Source organism: Macaca thibetana, chromosome 3 (assembly GCF_024542745.1).
Source record: "Macaca thibetana thibetana isolate TM-01 chromosome 3, ASM2454274v1, whole genome shotgun sequence".
Classification (NCBI taxonomy): domain Eukaryota; kingdom Metazoa; phylum Chordata; class Mammalia; order Primates; family Cercopithecidae; genus Macaca; species Macaca thibetana.
In genome coordinates, this window is record NC_065580.1 from 71,520,535 (window position 1) to 71,541,335 (window position 20,801).

The following is a 20,801-nucleotide window of genomic DNA, read 5'->3' on the forward strand; positions in this document are numbered from 1 at the left end:
AATACAAAAAGTAGCCAGGCATGGTGGCAGGCACCTGTAATACCAGTCACTCAGGAGGCAGAGGCAGAGAATTGCTTGAACCCAGAAAGTGGAGGTTGCAGTGAGCTACAATCGCTCCACTGCACTCCAGCCTGGATGACAGAGCAAGACTCCGTCTCAAAAAAAAAAAAAAGAATTCCCTGTATAGATATTCCAAAATTTATATATCCATTCTATTAATATGAGCATTTGGATTGTTTCTACTTTTTAGCTGTTTAACTATCAATGCTATTATAAACATTGTTGTATAGTGTTTCTGCTACATATATGCATTCTTCTTCTCAGTATATAACTAAGAGTAGAATTGCTGGGTCATGGAATGCCTATCTTAGATAACTTCAAACGATTTTCCTTCATGGTCATATTAGTTTATACACTTACTAGCAGTATATGAGAGTTACGTTGCTTCACATCTTTGCCAACAGCTGGTATAGTCAGACTACTGTTGCCAATCTGCTGGGTGTGCAGTGGATTTTTATTGTGGTTTTAATTGGCTGTTCTCTAATTTCTGAAGTGTTTAGTCCTTTTTCATATGGTAATTGGCTAGTTTGATTTTTATTTTTGTGATATGCTCGTTTAGGTACTTTTTGATAAGAGTATCTGATCTTTTAAATTGAGCTACAGATGGAAATCATTAGAAAGTAAAGTGAAATCTAATTTTCATCATCTCCACTGAGGACACATGGCTGTGTGTTCAGCAATTTTGTTTCATGTACTGGTAGAAACATGTATCCTTTTGGAAATTTTGAAGGTCACAGCATGGTCTCACATTGGTCATTAAAAAGCTGAAGCAGGCTGGGCACAGTGGTTCACGCCTGTAATCCCAGCACTTTGGGAAGCCAAGGCAGAAGGATCACCAGGTCAGGAGTTCGAGACCAGCCTGTCCAACATGGTGAAACCCTGTCTCTACTGAAAATACAAAAATTAGCTGGGCATGGTGGTGGGTGCCTGTAATCCCAGCTACTGGGGAGGTTGAGGCAGGAGAATCGTTTGAACCCGGGAGGTGGAGGTTGCAGTGAGTCGGGATTGCGCCATTGCACTCCAGCCTGGGCTACAGGGCAAGAGTGTCTCAAAAAAATAAAAGCTAAAGCATTCTTATCACTGAGTTTAAGAAGGAAAAAAAAACGAAAGCAAGTTAAAATTACTTCAGAAAAAAGAGTCATAATGAGATAAACATATCACTTTAAATGTAGGCTTAATTGAAGATGCCTTTTAGAGATAAATTAATATTGTTTTACTTAGGTTAACTAGAACACCATTGAAAGCTTAATTAATGTCACAGATTCACATTTATGTAAATCCTTAACCTCTAAAGTTTTTAGAAGCCTTAATTAAACATGATTGATTATCATCTAAAGCTAATGTTATTTCTGTCTCCTAACATCACTAATATGAATTGTAATGTGAATTGTTGAACTTTGATAGTATTTTTTAAGTTAAAAATCCTTTTCTTATTAGAGTAGTATAGTATTACATATTTATGGTGGAATACAGAAAAGAATAGAGTGAAAATCATTCCTTGAATCACCTAAATCCTATAATGACTACCTAACAGCTGGGTAAATATGTCTCCAGACCTTTTCAATGTGCCTGTGTGCATAAGTTTATATTTTTCATAAAAAAGGAATCCTGATACATATTTTATAACATGCCTTTTTTTTTTTTTCATTTAACATGCTGAGGGATTTAAATTTTTCAGTTTGTTTTTATTGTAGCAAACATGTAGCAAGAGTTTGGTTGGCCTTTAATGGATAAAAGGACAGTATCCAAAGTGGGGTTTGGATTTCCCACTTCTGGGAACAGAGTCATATTAAAGTTCCGAGGGACTCTCTGCAAAGGGGTGCTGAACAAAAGAAATAAGCAGTGCTCATCATTGTAGTCAGTTACTTGGGAAATTCCTGCAAGTACTTTGTGTGGCAAGTACTTTGTGTGGGTATCAAAAAATCTTTGGAATTTTTTAAAGTACGTTGTTGAAATTCTGAATGTACAAATATGAGTTCCATTTAAAGTTTTTTTTTAATTTTAAATCTTGCATCCATTAATGTATTGTGTTAAACTTTTATCCTTATGTATTTATAGTTCTGAAATCTTGGCCAATAGCACTGTGAGGAAAACATGCCTGAAATTTATTTTTATATATTACCAACTCTTTTTGTTTGTTTTTTTGAGACAGGGTCTCACTCTGTCACCGAGGCTGGAGTACAGTGGCATGGTCTCAGCTCCTTGCAACCTCCACCTCCTGAGCTCAAGCAGTCCTCCCACCTCAGCCTTCTGAGTAGATGGGACTACAGGCACATTCCAGCACACCCAGCTGATTTTTGTATTTTTAGTAGAGACAGAATTTCACCATGTTGCCCAGGCTGGTCTTGAACTCCTGGCCTTAAGCAGTCCTCCCTCCCACCTCAGCCTCACAAAGTGCTGGGATTACAGGTATGAGCCACCATGCCTGTACTGCATTACCAACTCTTGGGATTATAATTTTTCCTGTTTCCTTTGAAGTAATCTCCTAAACTACAAATCAGTTCTTATCAACAAATATTTATAAACCAAATATGAGTTGCTTTATTATGTTTTAAATATTAATCATGTTCTGTGTAGAACTCTTGGAATATAATATACAGCAGAAGCAGTCTCAAATGCTGGAGATGCAAGTGGAGCTCAGCAGTATGAAAGACAGAGCAACGGAACTGCAGGAGCAGCTGAGTTCTGAGAAAATGGTGGTGGCTGAACTGAGGAGTGAGCTTGCACAAACTAAACTGGAACTAGAAACAACACTCAAGGCACAGCATAAACACCTAAAGGAATTGGAGGCTTTCAGGTGTGCCAGGCTTCCTTATTATAAACATGTTACAAGGAATGGGAGTAATTTGTCATAAACACTGTGCAAATATATAACACACATGATATTTAAATACCATGCAATATAACATGCATGATGTTTAAATAGCATGCAACTGTTTTTTTCAAGGAAAAACTATAATAGTAAAAAAACTAAATTTTTCCAAATGATGAACTTATAACATATTCTCTACTGTGACTTCAGTTCTGTGTGAGACTTGTATGAGATATATTTTGACTTTGACCTTTATTTTACCATCAGCCAATTTGAAGTGATATTTATGAATGCAGTAGAATTCATGATTGAGTGAGCTGAAATATGCAAAATATTTGAAGAGACAGTGCTTGTTAAAAGAATATATTTGTTGATACAAATACTGCGATATTCTGTTGCCAAAGACACATTATAACTAGTCGTTTTTATATTGAACATTAGCTTCACACACAAATAGACATGGTGATTACCATGTTCAGTAAAAGACAAAAAATTTATTTACTTTTTATTTATTTATTCTATTTTTTATTTATTTAATTGTCTTGAGACGGAGTCTCACTCTGTCGCCCAGACTGGAGTGCAGTGGTGTGATTCCAGCTCACTGCAAGTTCCACCACCTGGGTTCAAGCGATTCTCCTGCCTCAGCCTCCTGAGTGGCTGGGATTATAGGCACCCATCAGTATGCCCAGCTAATTTTTGTATTTTCAATAGAAATTGAGTTTCACCATGTTGGCCAAGCTGGTCTCGAACTCCTGACCTCAGGTAACCCACCCACCTCAGCCTCCCAAAGTGCAGGGATTACAGGTGTGAGCTGCCATGCCCAGCCAAAATTTTTATTAATACTATTTTGTAACAATAAATTGCATAGTTGTTTGCATTGATAATTAATAACTAATAATTGTAGTACTAGAAACAGTTAATTTGAAGCCAGGTGTGGTGACTAATGCCTGTAATCCCAGCACTTTGGGAGGCCGAGGCGGGTGGATCACCTGAGGTCAGGAATTTGAGACCAGCCTGGCCAACATAGTGAAACCCCGTCTCTACTAAAAATACAAAAAATTAACCGGGCTGTCGTACATCTGTAATCCCAGCTACTTGGGAGGGTGAGGAAGGAGGACCACTTGAACCCAGGAGGCGGAGGTTGCAGTGAGTCAAGATTGCGCCATTGCACGCCATCCTGGGTGACAAGAGGGAAACTCTGTCTCAAAAAAAAAAAAACAGGACCAGGCGCGGTGGCTCACGCCTGTAAATCCAGCACTTTGAGAGGCCCAGGCAGGCAGATCATGAGGTCAAGAGATTGAGACCATCCTGGCCAACATGATGAAACTCCATCTCTACTGAAAATACAAAAATTAGTTGGGCATGGTGGTGTGCGCCTGTAGTCCCAGCTACTTGGGAGGCTGAGGGAGGAAAATCGGTTTAACCCGGGAGGTGGAGGTTGCAGTGAGCCAAGATGACACTGCTGCACTCCATCCTGGCGACGGAGCAAGACTCAGTCTCAAAACAAAACAAAAAAAAGAGAAAGAGTTAATTTGAAATGAACCCCAGTCAAGAATATTTAATAGTTTATATTTTCCTCTTAGCTAGCATATTGTATGCCTCAGCTTATCAGTGGAAGCTGTTTTTCTCTCTCTCATTATATGCTTCATCAACATAGCTTTATGGAAGTTCATTTGTCTTTCTGACTTAGGTTGGAAGTTAAAGATAAGACAGATGAAGTACATTTGCTTAATGACACATTAGCAAGTGAACAGAAAAAATCAAGAGAGCTCCAATGGGCTTTGGAGAAAGAGAAAGCGAAGTTGGGACACAGTGAAGAACGGGATAAAGAAGAACTTGAGGTACTGTTATCTTTGTCTTTAAATGTCTCTGGAAAATCCAGAATGATAGAAGAGAGTCTTGAGACTTTCCTCCATCTAAAATGTCAACCTTAGACTTCTTAATAAGATGCGGTAAGTTGTTCACTTAGGCATTCAATACTATATAATGTTATCTAAACAATATTATGAGGAAATGCTAATGGAATGGTGATTGGTTTGTTTGTTAGTTTGTTTTGCTACATCCAAAGATGCATATAGACTGCTCTTCTGCAACATGTTTTGGTCATGTGAATTGGTACACAGAGATAAACATGGCAATCCTGTCAGTTTAATACAGAAGTAGTTTTGGTTCCTGTTTTCTCCTAGGGAAGAGGAACAGGGATACTTTTCTGGATCCCTCACTGCTTAAGAACATTTAAAGTGAACATTGGCCCCTTTCAGAGAGACACACCCCTGCTTTGCAAGGCTCTCAGCTCAAGGCAGGTTGTACTACTACATGCAGTATCTACTTTTAATAGAGATGGAGTTGTCTCATTGGCTCAGAGCTCTTCTAGCCACTTAAATGTATGCTGCTTCATTACTTAGTGAGGTTAAGATTTTTTGAGAAAAGTATTTTACCCTTCTTTTGTTTATATTTCATGATTTTGCACTAACTACTGAACATTTAAGTTAATAAACTAAATCAGTTCTATTTTCTAATACAGATACTATCAGCATAGTATTAACAAAGGCATGGTTGTATACTTATAAAGGTTTTTTTTGTTTTGTTTTGTTTTTTTTGAGTCAAAGTCTCGCTCTGTTGCCCACCCTGGAGGGCAGTGTGGCGTAATCTAGGCTCACTGCAACTTCCACCTCCCAGGTTCAAGCGATTCTCCTGCCTCAGCCTCCCAAGTAGCTGGGACTACAGGCATGTGCCACTGCACCCAGTTAATTTTTTGTATTTTTAGTAGAGACGTAGAGACAGGGTTTCACCATGTTGGCCAGGCTGGTCTTGAACTCTTGACCTCAGGTGATCTGCCCTCCTCGGCCTCCCAAAGTGCTGGGATTACAGGCGTGAGCCACCATGCCTGGCCAAGTATTTGTAATAATACTAACAAGTTCTTAAATTTGACTTTCTCATACCAGGATCTGAAGTTTTCACTTGAGAGTCAGAAACAAAGGAATCTTCAGCTAAATCTACTTTTGGAACAACAGAAACAACTACTGGACGAATCCCAGCAAAAAATAGAATCACAGAGAATGCTATATGATGCCCAGTTGTCAGAAGAACACGGTCGAAACTTAGAGCTTCAAGTACTTCTTGAATCTGAGAAAGTTCGAATTCGGGAAATGAGTAGTACCCTAGATAGGGAACGGGAATTGCACGCACAGCTGCAGAGCAATGATGGTACTGGGCAGTCTCGGCCATCCTTGCCCTCAGAGGACCTACTGAAAGAGCTGCAGAAACAGCTAGAGGAAAAACACAGTCGCATAGTAGAACTGTTAAATGAGACTGAAAAATATAAACTGGATTCTTTGCAAACACGACAGCAAATGGAAAAAGATAGGCAGGTTCATAGGAAAACACTGCAGACAGAACAAGAGGCCAACACTGAGGGACAGAAAAAAATGCATGAGCTCCAGTCCAAAGTGGAAGATCTTCAGCGCCAGCTGGAAGAGAAAAGACAACAAGTTTATAAGTTAGACCTTGAAGGACAGAGACTACAAGGAATCATGCAGGAATTCCAGAAGCAAGAACTAGAACGAGAAGAAAAACGAGAAAGTAGAAGAATTCTGTATCAGAACCTTAATGAGGTAAACTGACAGTTTCTTTTTAGATATTTTTAAGGTAAGTACTGCAGCCCTTTGATCATTAAATTTTGATATTGGATTAAATTACTTAAATAACTGTTTGTAAATCACCTAAAAATGAAATATATAGATGTTTGTTGGATATAAACAATAATTGTGTTCCCTTAAGATAGACTGTGATATGCTCTTCACTTATAATTATTGTTTTCTTATTCTGTCCAAAATTGCCAGCCAGCCACGTGGAGCTTAACCAGTGATCGAACTAGAAATTGGGTTCTTCAACAGAAAATAGAAGGAGAAACAAAGGAATCAAACTACGCTAAATTGATTGAAATGAATGGAGGAGGAACCGGCTGTAATCATGAATTAGAAATGAGCAGACAAAAGCTTCAATGTGTAGCTTCAAAACTACAGGTTCTAGCCCAGAAAGCCTCTAAGAGGTTAGACTTTTCTGCCTGATCTTTGGGAAAGCAGCATTCTTAGGCTGGGTAGACCCCATGCCTCTTTGACAGCTAGCCAAGGGTGGGGAATTGAAATTTTAAAGGTAATGCATGTTTGCATTAGGAGGTGATATTCTTTAACAGAACTCAAATGTCTGAAAATAACTAACACTTTGACCCAGGGAAGAGAGCACAGTATATAAGGGAGAAGTGATAGGTGAAGTAGAACGTCGCCTGCTCTGTAATGTTTGTGGTAGTAAACACCCCCAATTGAGAAGGTATGTTTTGACTTTTTGTCTTTTTCTTAAAGACTACAGTTTGAAATAGCAGATGATGAAGATTTCATTTGGGTTCAGGAAAATATTGATGAAATTATTTTACAACTACAGAAATTAATTGGCCAACAAGGTGAAGAGGTAATACTTTTTAAAAGTTATTTCGGAAGCATTGAGAGCAAAGATTTAATAGAAACTGAATCATTTGAAACTTGCAGCATATTGTTTATACTCTTTATAGAGTTTTATTTGTATCTTTTCATTTATTTTAAATATGAGTAATAATGCTTGCTTTCCCCCAAGAGAAGATAATGAAGGCTTGTGGGGGAAGTTAGCTTTCATTATTGTTACTGAATAATTATGTTGACCTTTTGCCGTATGGAGACAAGCTTCCTGAAAGAGTGATCTAGCTTCTATCCTCTCTACTCCGTGAAACACCCTTAGACGCCTACCAGTGTCTAAACAATTGACTAATCTGGTGAATCTTTTCAGTCTTTTTCTTGACTTCTTTGTAGCATTTGATACTTTTGATCTCTTTTATTTTCTTAAGACCTTCTCTTTCCTTGCGTGTCATGTCAGTATTCTAACATTTCTTCTGCTTCTTTCATCAGTTACCTTTATGGTTCCTCTTCCTACCCTCTTCCTTCTTTTCTGTAACCTATAACTATGAAAGCTTACACAGTCCAACACCCTGAGCTCTCACTAGACTTATTATTAAACAAATACTTATATTGAACACTTACTGTGTGCCACATAGGTTCTGGAGATACAGTGAACAAATCTGACTAAAACCTCACCCTTATGGAGCTTATCTTTAGTGGACTGTGGTTCTAGTCTAAACCTCTGTCCTGTGTTCCAGGCTTATATTTTCTTTTTTGTTTTGTTTTTTGAGATGGAGTCTTACTCTGTCACCCAGGCTGGAGTGCAGTGGCGCAATCTCAACTCACTGCAACCTCTGCTTCCTGGGTTCACTCCATTCTCCTGCCTCAGCCTCCCGAATAGCTGGGACTATAGGCACTCGCCAGTAGGCCCGGCTAATTTTTTGTATTCTTTAGTAGAGATGGGGTTTCACTGTGTTAGCCAGGATGGTCTCGATCTCCTGACCTCATAATCCGCCCGCCTCGGCCTCCTAAAGTGCTGGGATTACAGCCGTGAGCCACCGCGCCCGGCCCAGGCTTATATTTTCAGTTAGTTACTAGACATTTTTCCTTAGGGAAATGTACCCCATAGTGACCCTATAGGAACCTCACAGGCACATTCCAAACTGAACACCGTCTTCCCTTTCTCCTTCCTGCTCCAGACCCTCATTTCTAGTCATGATACCGCCCAGTTTAGAAAGCTGGAAGTCACCATAGACCACTTTCCTTCACCCTTCCCTGCACGTCTAGATAGTCACTAAGTCCTGTCCCTCTTATCTTCTAAATACCTCTCCCACACACCCTTTACTTTCTGTCCCTTAGGCATTGCCTCCATTCAGGCTTTCAGCATTTCTTACCTGGCTGTTGAAACAACTTGCTGATAGGTCTACCTGACACGAAGATATCTTCCCTAATTTCCCCTGCTTTGTACATTACTACCAAAGGAATTTTTCCAACACATAAATTTTGTGTCGTATTTTTGCATCAAGCCTTTCATGACTCTCCATTGCCTACATTTAGGTCTGTTATTCATAAAGTAAAGCAATCTAGACTTAACAGGCAACCTACAACACCCCGAAAGGAATACACACTCGCTCAAGCCTGTGCGCCTTTTGCTTAATGTGCCCTTATCTTTTCTGCCTGGTAAATATCTACCTATTACTGAAGACTCAACTCAAGCACCAATTCATGAACTTTGTTGCTCTCGGTGCCTATTCACCCTTTATATGCATTATTCACATCCATTTGTGCTTAAGTGACCTTACACCATTTTATTTTTCCAGCCCAGCTTGGTGTCCCCAAGTACTTCTTGTGGCTCCTTGACTGAAAGACTACTGAGACAAAATGCTGAGCTGACAGGGCATATCAGTCAACTGACTGAAGAGAAGAATGACTTAAGGAACATGGTTATGAAGCTGGAAGAGCAGATCAGGTGGTATCGACAGACAGGAGCTGGCAGAGATAATGTATGTCCATTTTTAGCATCTCCATATATGAGAATTCGTGCATGCTTATCATTTCTGCTATCTAGTTCAAGTTTTAATCCTGTTAATGTAAAACTAGCACATACCTGATTCTTAGTAGGATCTGTAGAAAATTTTATAGGGATGACAATAATAATATTACTATTACTACTAAGTTACTAATAATTACTGTTATTTATTGGAAACCATCTCTGTACTCGACTCTGGGTTGTATACATAAAGAATGTCTAATCCGCATCCACCTTATACCTGAGAAAACTGAACTGAAGTCGTAGTCAAACCAAGATACATGTATCTCCAAAGCCAGATACTTTGCTACCTAGGCACCAACAACAGATACACAAAATGTTCAAATGTGAATCCTGACTGTTCTCTTCGGTTACTTATCAGTCATTGTGTTCATGACTCAAATAGAAGGTGCTGTTAAATTATGTCTTTCAGTCTGATAAATTACGCTGAGAATTTACTTAAAATTTTTCCATTTAAAAACAGGTATAAAATTAATTGCTAGTTTCCATAATCACCCAATATAAAGATAGAAAAGACCTGTAAGACAACTGTATGGTTAAATACATGATAACACATTTATGTGCCTTTTATAGAAATCCACTTATTATGTACATACTGGCTTGTTTTTTTCCCACTTCTCCAATACACTATTTCAGGCACAGGCTCAAAATTTGGACCCAAATGGTCTGTTAGGTCTCTTGATGTTTTTAGTTCAGAGCTCTGCTAATCTGCTAAACCTTCCCTGTGGCCAGGCTTTCTCAAGGACTTTTAGTTGTAAAACTAATGTATTTAGCAAAGGACCATGTACTTAGAGTTAGTGTATATGCATAATGTCAATTGAGATTGGCTTTCAACTTTGTCTAGGTGAGGTCAGAAAGTTGAGACTGCACCATCATTGAGCTATCTTTAATATGTGTAGCGCAGACTTTTCTTCAGAGACTTGTTCTTAAAAATCATCTAAGTAGTCTGTGGTCTTTGCAGTCTTCCAGGTTTTCATTGAATGGTGGTGCCAACATTGAAGCCATCATTGCCTCTGAAAAAGAGGTATGGAACAGAGAAAAATTGACTCTCCAGAAATCTTTGAAAAGGGCAGAGGCTGAAGTATACAAACTGAAAGCTGAACTAAGAAATGACTCTTTACTTCAAACTCTAAGCCCTGATTCTGAACATGTCACTTTAAAGGTAGGAGACATCTCCCATCTAAACATCACAGTTTGTTCTATGTTTTTGCCTTCTTTCATCTCTCACTGACCTTAAATAAATAGACTAAAGAAATTTAGGGCCGGGCACGGTGGCTCACGCCTGTAATCCCAGCACTTTGGGAGGCCAAGATGCGCGGATCACGAGGTCAGGAGATTAAAACTATCCTGGCTAACATGGTGAAACCCCGTCTCTACCAAAAATACAAAAACAAAAAAAATTAGCCGGGTGTGGTGGTGGGCGCCTGTAGTCCCAGCTACTCAGGAGGCTGAGGCAGGAGAAAGACATGAACCTGGGAGGCAGAGCTTGCAGTGAGCCGAGATTGCGCCACTGCACTCCAGCCTGGGTGACAGAGTGAGACTCCGTCTCAAAAAAAAAAAAATGGTATTCAGGTTTTGTCTCTAGGTCTCTTTATTCAGTCTTTGTCATGAATGCAGGTCACAGAGGTTTGTGGAAAGGCATGCCCAGGACTGGGACCAGATTAACCTCTATTAATGGTCACAGTGACAGCATCCTGGGCTCGTGGTTCCACTTTCCCTGGTTTCATCCCTAATAGACCAAAAGAATGTTATATGTAAGAGCATCATACTCTGTAAAATGGTAAGCCCTCTGAAAGCCTCCCTAGTGACTAATAATGAATGTTGTTAAAACTACCTTAATCAGTCAACATAAAATTCAAAACATAAAGAAAAACTTTTGGAACATTTATTCCAGTTTATGACTCTGAAGGGATAGAAAACATTAACATTTAAAAAGTTAGATTAGGCCAGGCACGGTGGCTCACACCTGTAATCCCAGCACTTTGGGAGGCCGAGGTGGGTGGATTACTGAGGTCAGGAGTTTGAGATCAGCCTGGCCAACATGGTGAAATCCCATCTGTACTAGAAATACAAAAACTAGCCAGGCATGGTGGTGGGTGCCTGTAATCCCACCTACTTAGGAGGCTGAGGTAGGAGAATTGCTTGAACCCGGGAGACGGAGGTTGCAGTGAGCCGAGATCACGCCACTGCACTCTAGCCTGGGTGAGAGAGTGAGACTCCATCTCATAAATAAATAAATAAATAAATACATTAGTGACCCTAATGAAAATAGCTCTGTACAATTAAAAAAAGAAAAAAAAAAAAAAAGATGAAATTGGGATGACAAAAATATTTGCAATTAATATTATTAATGAGGGCTAAATCCTAAAAGAAGAAGTCTAACTATTACTATTCAGACTCCATTGACTAAAAGAGGCAAAAGTGTAAAGCTTAATTTATCTTAAATTTCACCTTTGCTGATAAAGTAGAAAACAGTGATAGGATACCTGCCATTTTATTACTACTACTATTACTACTACTACTACTACTACTACTACTACTACTGCTACTTGTTAAAATCTAGGTTATTTTCCCCTGGAGAGCAGGTTGAATGTTTTCTTAATGTCTTTATGTTCTTCTCTTCCTTAAATATAGAGAATTTATGGCAAATACTTGAGGGCAGAAAGTTTTCGAAAGGCTCTCATTTACCAGAAGAAATATCTGCTGCTGTTACTGGGTGGGTTCCAGGAATGTGAAGATGCCACTTTGGCCCTGCTTGCCCGGATGGGGGGGCAGCCAGCTTTCACGGATCTAGAGGTGATCACCAATCGCCCAAAGGGCTTCACCAGGTTTCGGTCGGCCGTCAGAGTATCCATTGCAATTTCCAGGTGAAGAACTTGAAGGAAAATGCATTTTACTAATAGACTCTCTAAAAGGATTAGTTCTTTTTAATTCTCCCTCTATTCTTTTCTGGTTATACTCTATATTTGTATAGTAGGCGGTATGTGCCATCACTGAAGCATGTCTGCTTTGTTTTTCTAGGTTTTCATTCAGCAGGAATAGTGGCAGGGTATGTGTAGACTATGAAAAGGGCCTTCCTAGGTCCAGGAAGCTGGTGACTCAGAGCTGGCCTATCCAGTCAGGGTTGCCTTTTAGAAAACAATCTGGACCAGGCACAGTGCCTCATGCCTGTAATCCCAGCACTTTGGGAAGCCAAGGCGGGCAAATCACAAGGTCAGAAGATCAAGACCAGCCTGGCCAACGTGGTAAAACCCTGTCTCTACTAAAAAAACAAAAAATTAGCTGGGCGTAGTGGCAGGTGCCTATAGTCCCAGCTACTCAGAGTGAGACTCTGTCAAAAAAAAGAAAAAGAAAAAGGCCGGGTGTGGTGGCTCACATCTGTAATTCCAGCACTTTGGGAGGCCAAGGCAGGCGGATCACAAGGTCAGGAGATCGAGACCATTGTGGCTATGCTGAAACCTCATCTCTACTAAAAATACAAAAAAAATTAGCCAGGCATGGTGGCGGGCGCCTATAGTCCCAGCTACTTGGGAGGCTGAGGCAGGACAATGGCGTGAACCCAGGAGGCGGAGCTTGCAGTGAGCCAAGATCGCACCACTGTACTCCAACCTGGGCGACAGAAGGAGACTCCATCTCAAAAAAAAAAAAAAATCTGAATAAGCCCATGAACAAGCTCACACATGTAAAAAAAAGATTATAACATTTAAAAATGTGCTTGACAAATTACTTCTTAGGCTGGCATACATTCATTTTCTTCATTGCTAAGATAACCCAGTTTTGGTGCCCAGCTATGGAAGGTCCTTTCCTAACTGCATTCAAGTCAGAGGTTAGCCTTTAGGGCATTGGATTTTTGCTAGTGCTTTTGTTGTTCTTTCTCTAGTAATCCCAAGCAAAGAACTCTGGTATTCATTCTGTCTGTGATTGACATGCAGCCAAGACTCAAACTACTTTGAGGACCTGGCCCACTACATTCTTCTGACCTGGTTATATGCATACAAACACCAAGGCTTCTCCATGCATCCCCCTCCCTTTTAGGAGGCAGACAGATCTTAAAGGAATTTTGCTTTTTAAAGTTCTTTCTGTCAGGTCACATCTGATGCTTCTTTAAGGAGTTTTACCCTTTTTTTCTTATTTATTTTTCTCTAAAAATATGGCACAATTTTTTAATTGGAAGCTGTCTGAGATCACCTGGTCTAGAATCTCATTCCACACTTGAGGAAACTGAGGCAGGGAGAGGTTACAAAGCCAGTAGTGATAGAGCTGGGACAACCAGCTCAGTCTCCCCAGTCTCATTCATGCTGGCTCTGGAAACAGGAACACAGGTTTTATCTTAGTGTGGGCCTCAGACCCTCCTTGCTTCTGATATTCCATATTGTAGTCTCCTGGTTTCATTTACTCTTTCTCACCTTTCATTTCCTTCATCACCTTGTATAGAGTTAAACCAGGGTAAGTGCTGGTAGATGCATTGATGAAAAAATAATAATTCCTGCCTAAATACCTAAAGGCAGCTCACTTTCTAGTGGGGAAGACTAATATGCACAGAACTTAGAATATAATAAATAAATGGGAGGTCACAGGAGTTAGCTAGTAATTTTGAAAGCATAAAATTTTGGACCCTCCTAGCGGATACCTAAAGTGCAGCTCACTTTCTAGAGGGGAAGACTTAGAATATAATAAATAAATGGGAGGTCACAGGAGTTAGCTAGTAATTTTGATTAGAGGGATCTAGAGAGGCTTCATGAAAGCAATGTAGAAGTTGTTATTGACAAACTTCACTCTGCCCTGCTTTTTCTTATCCAAGATTATGTTTATCATATTTTGACCCTCCTAAGACGGAGCCTTGGAACTGATTCAAAATAAATCAAAACTGGTGCTCCAAAAGCTCCTTGGGCCATAATGGGGCAGGTGGTAACTTGCTGCACCTGGTTCATGAAGCTAACACTCCCATTCCTTTTGAAACCAACATTTTTTGTCCCTAATCAAAGGGACAAGAGCCTCACCCACCTTGCAGCATTCCCAGCACATTCTTATTGCCAATTTAAGGGTCTTTTTGTTCTCTTCTTATTTCATCTGCCCTTTATTCTCTATTCTCTTTTCATTACTTCTCACCCTTTCTTTGCCTACTTTTCCCATCTACTTTTGCCTTCCATCTCCTTGTACCCCATTTATCCCTCAAGCCAGAACCTGATGCTGACAGTATAAGAGACCTGTAATGCCTCTTGGGAAGGGGATAAGGGGATCTTGAATCCCTATTCCTCTGTTCCAGTTGATTTTGTCACAATGGGCATTGACATAGTTTAATTGGGCAATCGTGAAATTTGACATATGTTCTATGTTCATATTTAAATGTATGATGTGATTTTTGTAGGAAGTATACATACTGTTTACATTATAGATGTGCTGTGAAATTTTATCTTGGAATCTTTTTTAGAATGAAATTTTTGGTTCGACGGTGGCATCGAGTCACAGGTTCTGGTTCCATCAATATTAACAGAGATGGCTTTGGACTGAATCAAGGTGAAGTCAAAATAGCATATTTTCTTATGTTTATGACTCTCTAAATCAGAGGTCCCCCACCCCCAGGCTATGGACCCATACTTGTCTGTGGCCTGTTAGGAACCAGGCCGCACAGCAGCAGGTGAGTGGCGGGGACTACTGCCCGAGCTCCACCTCCTGGCAGATCAGCCGTGGCATTAGATTCTCATAGGAGCACAGACCTTATTGTGAACTGCACATGTGAGGAATCTAGGTTGTGTGCTCCTTATGAGAATCTAACTAATGCCTGATGATCTGGGGTGGAACAGTTTCATCCAGAAACCATTCCGGCCCCTCTGGGTCCATGGAAAAATTGTCTTCCATGAAATGCGTCCCTGGTGCCAAAAAGGTTAGGGACTGCTGCTTTGAATTACTGCATGTGTAATACTTACCAAATAATGAATTCTGGAAACAATGTTTTCCAAAGACAAAGCCCTTATAACTGCCAAAACTAGGTAACTTCACTGTTTTTTAAAGAGGATAATAATAGCTGATTTTCATGGAGAACTTAGTCTGCACCGGGCCGTGCTCTTTTCATGTATTCTCCCAATCCTGTGATAGAAATACAGTTGTTACTATTCTCACTTTTAGATGAAAAACCGAGGCATGGAAAACACATGTCATTTGCCCCAGAATGGCCAGTAGGGAAGTGATGGAATCAGGACCAAACACTGGCAGTCTGGCTCCAGAGCCCATACTCTTCATAACTGCATTTAAGGCACTGGTTCAAGACAGGATTGCTGTTAGTCATATGGAATAATTATGAAGTTTTCATAATTTAACAATATTCAAACAGGTTTCTGAGTTTACCAAGAGGTTGTATAATAATGGTAACAGCTAAAATTCCTTCTCTCTACACCTAGAAGTGGAAACAAACTAGGGCTTGAACATTTCTGGCAATAAAGATGAGGGAATCTGGTCCGAATCTGGGGAGCACACAGAGGTACAGAGGACACAGCATCCCTGTGCTGTGTATTCATAGTAAACCACCTTCACATACTCTACCAGGAGCTGAGCATCCGAGAGAGGGGAAATAGCTTTGGTACCCTACACAAAGTATTTTGAAATATCATTACACTGAAACAGCTGAAATTTGTACCATAATAAGTTGTGTTTTATTAAAAGTTAGCAAATCTTGATTTTAAGTCAATAGAATGGAATGTTTACATAGTCTAATATTTTTTATCCACATCATTTCCCACAAACCACACATACTCAGACACCCCTCACCTCTCATCTACTTAGAGCTAAGGTCTTTAAAAAAAGAAAGTATGCCAATTAAATAATTTTCTTTGAGACATAATTCCAGGTATCAGAAATACTCATATTCAAAAGTAAACAAAATAACATTTGAAAGCCAAATTTTTGTTTGCACTGTTTCTCCTTTAGCAAGAATAGTAAGAAATGACTATAAATAGGAGATGGTATAATATAGTATAATAGTCTTTTGAGCAGTTATCTATTTTGTAGAAATTTTTTAAGGGCTTGGGATTTTATTTTTCTTTACAAGGAATATTTTGGGTTACTTTAGGTGCAGAAAAGACTGACTCATTTTTTCATTCTTCTGGTGGGCTGGAGCTATATGGAGAACCAAGACACACAACGTATCGCTCAAGATCAGATCTGGACTATATTAGGTCCCCTTTACCATTTCAGAATAGGTAAGAATTTGAGAAAACCTGCCTGGAATTGTTAAATGTATTCATATTTAACAGAGAAAAATGGACATTTTTAGGGCTTTGACTACTTTGCATTGAGACAGACATCTTTGTTATATGTAATTTACATAATCTGACCAGGCATGGTGGCTCACACCTATAATCCCAGCACTTTGGGAGGCTGAGGTGGGCAGATCATGAGGTCAGGAGTTCAAGACCAGCTGGTTCGAGACCAGCCTGGCCAACATGGTGAAACCCTGTCTCTACTTAAAATACAAAAAAATTAGCCGGGCATGGTGGTGGGTGCTTGTTATCCCAGCTACTGGGGAGGCTGAGGCAGGAGAATCGCTTGAACTCAAGAGGCAAAGGTTGCAGTGAGCCGAGATTGCACCACTGCACTCTAGCCTGGGCAAAAAGCAAGACTTGGTTTCCAAAAAAATAATAATAATAATGCACATAATCTAGGGCTCAATGTAAAAATGTAAACACCAGTGTTTAAATTTGTAACTGATTTCCAGGGGTATAGCAAACAAAGCTGACCAAGTGTTATTTAGTATATGCTGTGATTAGATATTGGGAAAAGTATTGATTAAAATTGATAGTCTCTGACCATTATGAAAAGCTTAACAATCTTCATGACAAGATGCATTTATACATACCCAATTTATTGAGACCTCTGCCACAAGCATTGTATTGGACATTCTTATGTTGACTTAGTAGCATCTTTGAATTTATTGAAGAGTCGTCTCTTTCTCATCCCAAACTCCAAAGCTGAAGCTTAGGGGATATACATTATGTGTGTACAAGTGACCCACCTTTTTGGGGAAGGGAGTAGAGGCAGGTTGGTAACTTGTATGCATATTTCTGGATAACTTGATTCATGTACATATTTTTAATCCTTTAGGTACCCAGGCACTCCAGCTGATTTCATTCCTGGTTCTTTAGCATGTTCTCAGCTTCAGAATTACGATCCTGACAGAGCCCTAACAGATTATATCACTCGGCTGGAGGCACTGCAAAGACGACTTGGAACTATACAGTCAGGTGCTCTAAGTTTAACCACATCTTGGCAGCACCACAGTGCTAGACCCACAGCTCCCCTTTTTTTGAAATTCTTTCACACTCATCATTAGGATAATCAAAGCTTCCAGTTTAGTGCATGAGCTATTAAGTTAGCCAAAGCTTAAACTCTTGTAACCAGCAGAGAAACTGACTTTAAATAATTTAAGTGAAAATATGATTTATCACCCCAGATCTCACTCCTCCCAAAAATGATTTCCTACTATCTTCATTCAGCGGACTGATGACACAAATGCACAATGAGCACCAATGTGCAAGGTACTCTGAGTCTACAGAGCCTTACTGGAGAACGTATTCCTAAGTAGTGTGTGGCAGAAAGTGGTAAGGCCGTGCCACAGCACTCCAGCGTGGGCAGCAAAGTGAGACCCTGTCTCAAAGAAAAAAAAAAAGTGGTAAGGCATACAAATCGGGTGGAGTTAAGGAGGAAGCACTTGCTTTAAGCACTTAATGTAACCATTTTCCCTGCTACTATATTGTGCCTTTATGTATCATCCAAAAAAATTATCCCATTTTAAAATACTTCGTAAGGATTCTTTTATTTTTCTTTGTTCAAAAACAAAAAGCAATTCATACTTTAAAATAAAGGTGGATTCCCTGTTCATGGAAGGAAAACCTCTTTTCCCTTTCTCACTTCAGTTCACTCCTGATTCAAAGACTTTGAATCACTTAGTAGTTTCTCTCTTCCTTCAAGAAAGCATTTGTTTAAACCCAAGCATCTTGTAGTAATAGGAAACTTTTATTATCATAGCTGAGTGTGCTTGTTGGTTTGCCTTGGCTTGTTTTGTTTTGAGCATCCAAATTTCACAAAACCCAGATTTTGAAGACCAAAAGATTTTTCAAAAATGTATGAGGTATAGAACATTCAACTTTTGAGAGCACTTTAAAAAAACTCTATACATTAGTCTCACCTACTTTGCTATAGAGTCAGTCATGGTGATTTTTAAATATATATTCAAAATCTCTTAAAAATCAGCTTAAGTATATGGGCTGGGCACGGTGGCTCATGCCTGTAATCCCAGCACTTTGGGAGGCCGAGGCGGGCGGATCACGAGGTCAGGAGTTCAAGACCAGCCAGTTCGAGACTAGCCTGGCCAACATGGTGAAACCCCATCTCTACTAAAAATACAAAAATAGCTGGGCATGGTGGCACGTATGTATAGTCCCAGCTACTCGGGAGGCTGAGGCAGGAGAATCGCTTGAACCCAGGAGGCGGGGGTTGCAGTGCACCAAGATCACACCACTGCATTCCAGCCTGGGCAACAGAGTAAGACTCCATGTCGGCGGAGGGTGGGGGCGGGGGGGAAGGGGGGACCAGTTTATCAGTTTAAGTATGAAGACATTTTAAGGAAAAAAGGGCTTTTAAAAAAATGGAGAATAATAATTTCCTTTGTGTGAACTCTAGTGGGTCTGATACAGGTAGCAATGTAATTTGAAATCAGTTGAATTTCCTGTTTTTCTCTCATAGGTTCAACTACTCAATTTCATGCTGGCATGAGAAGATAATCCTTTGAAACATCATTAGTTGAAGTGATTTTAAACAGATTTCATTTTGTAAATCATTGGTTCTTTTGTGCTTTTGTATTGTGAATATTCAATGGGACCAATATGAACACAGCTTATGATTGTATACAAATCCTTTGCCAGCACATGAAAACAAACTGGAATTTGTATATATAAGCATTGTGTATGTATTCATGCACAATAATCATTGAATTACCTGTATATTTGTGGAATGCTAATTTAAAACATTAAATTATGAACCTTGTGTATTTATCAAATGGGTGAAAAGATTAAACTTTTACGCATTACAATACTGCTGAATGTGTAGCTTGAGGTGTCCTGCACTTTCCTTATAAGGCTACTGAAGTTACATGTTTTGCCTAATATATTCTACTGGTGATGAAAACAGATATCACTTGTAGAGACCTATTTTTGTATAATGGTAGAAGTTTCGAATTTTATGGGGTATTTTGTCAAGTACTGAAATAAAAATGACTTCACCATTTTCACCACACTGTATTTGAACCTTCTTCATTTTTAACTGAGCTATAGTTCTTGGTACATAGCATCTCATTACTTATGTCAAATATGTAGGAGTGAGAGATTCAGAGAAAGTTGTCCTAATCTTAGAGTTAATACTGTTGAAAAGTTTTCCATGTGTCTTTGTATCAACTTTACATCTACATAATGTTTTTTTTTTTTTTTTTTTTTTTTTTTTTTTTTGAGACGGAGTCTCACGCTGTTGCCCAGGCTGGAGTGCAGTGGCGTGATCTCGGCTCACTGCAAGCTCCGCCTCCTGGGCTCACGCCATTCTCTTGCCTCAGCCTCCTGAGTAGCTAGGACTACAGGCGCCCGCCACCGCGCCCGGCTAATTTTTTTTTTGTATTTTTAGTAGAGACGGGGTTTCACTGTGGTCTCGATCTCCTGACCTTGTGATCCGCCCGCCTCGGCCTCCCAAAGTGCTGGGATTACAGGCTTGAGCCACCGCGCCCGGCCTACATAATGTTTTTTAAAAGCTATATTGGTATTTCATGATTGATCAATATTTACTGCATTACAGTTAGTGTTACTTGATTCCAAAGAAGTGTTCTCACAAATCCATGGCCCACTAAAAAGATGAAGAAATCATTAACTCAAAAGATCTTAATCACATTGCAGCAGAATTAAACAGTATCCCTGTTGTCCAAGCCAAATTCAGACTGGGAGGCTGTCACAGAGATAATACAAATCGCAATGTTATTTCTCATCTGGAGTCCTCCCCAATAACATGGCAACTCACTAAAAACAGCAAGAGGACTAGTATTTGATGCTTACATCCGGAGGATTTTGTCTTCTTATTTGATATTCCATGATTTATACCAACACAAACAGGCATGGGAGAAAGTTGTACAGTCTTGAACATTTCCAATTTCAGTCATCCCTCAGCATGTGTGGGGGATTCGTTCCAGGATCCCCCTTGGATACTACAGTCCGCGAATGCTTAAGTCTCTTATAAAACAATGTGCTATTTGCAAATAATCTACAATATCCTCCTGTGTACTTCACATCATCTCCAGATTATTTGATACCTAATACAATGTGAACATTATGTAAATAGTTGCTACTTATTTTTTTATTGTTGTGGGGTTTTATTTTTAATATTTTAAACCTGCAGTTGGTTGAATCAGAGTATGCAGAAC

The 20,801-nt window shown here is 39.6% G+C and overlaps 1 protein-coding gene across 16 annotated transcripts in view; it reads left to right on the plus strand.

The window, feature by feature from the left end:
- Window positions 1–19,631, plus strand: part of AKAP9 (A-kinase anchoring protein 9) — a 171,522-nt gene extending 151,891 nt beyond the window's left edge. For 11 of the 16 annotated variants that reach the window (XM_050782823.1, XM_050782815.1, XM_050782820.1 and 8 more), the window contains 11 exons: window positions 2,638–2,857; window positions 4,563–4,713; window positions 5,818–6,486; window positions 6,715–6,923; window positions 7,234–7,339; window positions 9,120–9,302; window positions 10,311–10,511; window positions 11,984–12,216; window positions 14,781–14,866; window positions 16,416–16,545; window positions 17,447–19,125. In XM_050782823.1, coding sequence (XP_050638780.1) covers window positions 2,638–2,857; window positions 4,563–4,713; window positions 5,818–6,486; window positions 6,715–6,923; window positions 7,234–7,339; window positions 9,120–9,302; window positions 10,311–10,511; window positions 11,984–12,216; window positions 14,781–14,866; window positions 16,416–16,545; window positions 17,447–17,675 — 2,417 coding nt within the window. In that variant the 3' untranslated portion in view covers window positions 17,676–19,125. Of the gene's footprint in view, window positions 1–2,637; window positions 2,858–4,562; window positions 4,714–5,817; window positions 6,487–6,714; window positions 6,924–7,233; window positions 7,340–9,119; window positions 9,303–10,310; window positions 10,512–11,983; window positions 12,217–14,780; window positions 14,867–16,415; window positions 16,546–17,446 lie in introns of all 16 variants that reach the window. The other 5 variants (XM_050782816.1, XM_050782819.1, XM_050782824.1 and 2 more) reach the window with 1 other exon arrangement.
- Window positions 19,632–20,801: the final 1,170 nt, after the last annotated feature.